This window comes from Lontra canadensis, unplaced genomic scaffold, assembly GCF_010015895.1.
Source record: "Lontra canadensis isolate GAN:19392208 unplaced genomic scaffold, GSC_riverotter_1.0 scaffold7, whole genome shotgun sequence".
Lineage (NCBI taxonomy): Eukaryota > Metazoa > Chordata > Mammalia > Carnivora > Mustelidae > Lontra > Lontra canadensis.
In genome coordinates, this window is record NW_022631001.1 from 1 (window position 1) to 3,051 (window position 3,051).

At 57.5% G+C, this 3,051-nt stretch overlaps 1 protein-coding gene across 1 annotated transcript; it reads left to right on the forward strand.

Moving 5' to 3' along the window:
• Positions 1 to 843: 843 nt before the first annotated feature.
• Positions 844 to 2,149, forward strand: LOC116865291 (inward rectifier potassium channel 18-like). Its single transcript, XM_032853569.1, is given in 2 exon segments — positions 844 to 1,395; positions 1,397 to 2,149. Coding segments are annotated over 2 exon segments (1,287 nt in total). The 5' UTR covers positions 844 to 861.
• Positions 2,150 to 3,051: the final 902 nt, after the last annotated feature.

Consider the following 3,051-nt stretch of genomic DNA (forward strand, 5'->3'; position numbering starts at 1 on the left):
ATCACACGGCAAACTCACCACGCTCGGGAGGCCAGTGGTCTCACAGTGGGATTGGTGGGTGAGTGCGACCCCAGGCCTGTCCTTCCACTTACGGTTACTACTGTTACGGTGTCAGAAGTCAGTGCTTTGGGGTTACCGTGAGGACCTGGGTGAGGGGTTACCGTTCCCCATGGGTTCAGGAAGCTGCTCCTGGGCATGGAGGCCAGGGACTTAGGGAGGTGAGGCAGCAAGAGGGTGTCCAGGCCGAGAGTGTGAGGCCCTGTCCTGAGGAGTTGCACACAGCCTCGGAGCTGTGGCGGGTGAGAGGAGGCGCCTGGACCTGAGAGCTGAGGGGCTCCGGACTCCATTCACGCAGGCCTCGCAGGTGCCAGCAGAGACCGGCTTTGAGCAGAGGACAGCCAGGCTCCCCTGCTGCCTCTGGACCGGAGTGGGGGCCAGAGGACAAAGGCTGGCGAGGCGGCCGCCGTGCTCGTCCGGTTGGGTGATGAAAGGGACTCAGGCCACGGCTGTGGGAGAAGATGTAGGATCGTAAATACACGTTGGAAGTGGAGCCTTTGGTAGGGGGGCACTCAGATGGGCTGATGATGAAGCTAATGCTTTTGGCCAGAGCTCCTGGGAGGCTCCAAGTCTGTTTTCCAAGCCGAGAAGGAGGGTGGTTGGTTGGCTGAGGAGGGGAGATGGAGAGCTCCGTGGGGGGTGAGTTAGGGCGAAGACGGTCACACGCCATGGCCGAGGGCCCCGGGTGGGGGCAGAAGTCTGGGCCGAGGTGGCTTGTTCTGCCAGCCCCTCTGTCTTCTCTGTTGCAGGAGCCGCCCCCTGTAGAGCTGGCCGGGGGGCAAGCCAGGCCCCCCCATCCCCGGGATGACCTTGGCTGGCAAGGCCAACCTCTACAGCATCGTGTCATTGGAGGAGGACGGGCTGCACCTGGTCACCATGTTGGGGGCCAAAGGCTTCCGCAACAGCAAGGTGCACACACAGGGCCGGTGCTGGAACTGCTTTGTCAAGAAGAATGGCCAGTGCAACATTGAGTTCGCCAACATGGATGAGAAGTCGCAGCACTACCTGGCCGACATGTTCACCACCTGCATGGACATCCGCTGGAGCTACATGCTGCTCATCTTCTTGCTGGCCTTCCTCGCCTCCTGGCTCCTGTTCGGTGACATCTTTTGGGTCATCGCCATGGCTCATGGCGACCTGGAGCTGGCCAAGGACCATGGCTGCAAGCCCTGCATGATGCAGGTGCACGGCTTCATGGCTGGCTTCCTCTTCTCCATCAAGGCGCAGACCACCATCAGCTATGGGCTGCGCTGTGTGATGGAGGACTGCCTGATGGCTGTTTTCGTGGTCGTGGCACAGTCCACCGTGGGCTGCATCATCGACCCCTTCATGATTGGCTGCTATCATGGTCAAGATGGCTCGGCCCAAGAAGCGGGCGCAGACGTTGCTGTTCAGCCACAATGAGGTGGTGGCCCTGCACGACAGCAAGCCCTGCCTCATGTGGCACGTAGGCAACCTGAGCAAGAGCCACATCGTGGAGGCGCACGTGCAGGCCCAGCTCATCAAGCCACGGGTCACCGAGGAGGGCGAGTACATCCTGCTGTACCAGATCGACATTGACGTCGGTTTCGACAAGGGCCTCGACCGCATCTTCCTCATGTCCCCCATCACCATCCTGCTTAAGATTCATGAGGACAGCCCGCTGTTTGGCATCAGCCAGCAGGACTTGGAGATGGATGACTTCAAGATCGTGGTCATCCTGGAGGGCATGGTGAAGGCCACAGCCATGAACATGCAGGCCCGCAGCTCCTATCTGGCCAATGAGATCCTGTGGGGCCACCGCTTCAAGCCTGTCCTCTTCGAGGAGAAGAACCAGTACAGGATCGACTACTCCCACTTCCATAAGTCCTACAAGGTGCCCTCCACACCCTGCTGCAGCACCAAGGACCTGGTAGAGAACAAATTCCTGTTGCCCAGGGCCAACTCCTTCTGTTCCGAGAACGAGCTGGCTTTCCTGAGCTGCAATGAGGAGGACAAGGCAGATGGAGACCAGGATGGGTGCAGCCCCCAGGCCTGGCATGATTTTGACAGACCTCAGGCTGGTGGTGGCAGCCTCAAGCAGCGGCCTTACAGACAGGAGTCAGAGATCTGAGCCACCATGGGCCAAGGTGCAGCATCCACCCCACCAGGAAAAGGCCCGGTGTCCCTCGAGGGCCCTGGGTTTGAGCAGAACGGGCCAGGTGCCCCGGTTGCAGACTCAGTAGCATTTTAGATGCTTTATGTTTCTTCACAGTGGCCTGGGAAGGTTGGCAGGAGAATGCAGGACCAAAGCGGGCCGCCACTGGCCTCAAAGACTGGAGCACGTGCAGGGAGGTAACCTCTTGGGGTCCGGGCCAGGAGCCAGGGGCTTCTGTCTGAGGCTAGAAATTCTGCCTGCTCAGAGGTGGCTCAGTGGCCATCCAGCCTCTGTGGGTGAAGGCTGGCAGGCTGCAGGGCACCTCGCTAGTTTTTAACTTGGGGAGAAACATTGGTTTTGGCTTTCTCAAACATAGCTTGAGTAAGACTGTTTACAAAAAAAAAAAAAATTAACACATGATTGACCAAAAAAAAAAAAAATTTCTGGGGATTACAAAAATGGTCAGTGAGAATTCCACTGGTCTGCCGAGATGAGGGTTTTAGATGGGGGCTCCACAAGGTTCCCCATGGCTGGACAGGCCTCTCCTCCATGAAGGCCAAGAGTGTGCTGGGTGGCGCCATCTACACAAGCACAAGAGAGGGGCTCCTCTGTGGTTCCTTCTGCTCACAGGCAGATTAGATGATGTTTGTGATGGAAAAACCAAGACCATGTTAATGATCATAATAAAAGCTTTCCAGAGTCACAGAGGTAGGGTAGGGGCTGGGGAAAAAACTAGGTTGAGCTTTTTGAATTTAACTTTTGTACCTTAGAGGTGCATCTCAGGGATGGATATGGGACCTGACTGCCATGGAGGGCCTGCTGTCCCCACTCCCACCAGATTTTCCTGTTTTACTTCTCTCCTTTTCTGCCTGATAGCC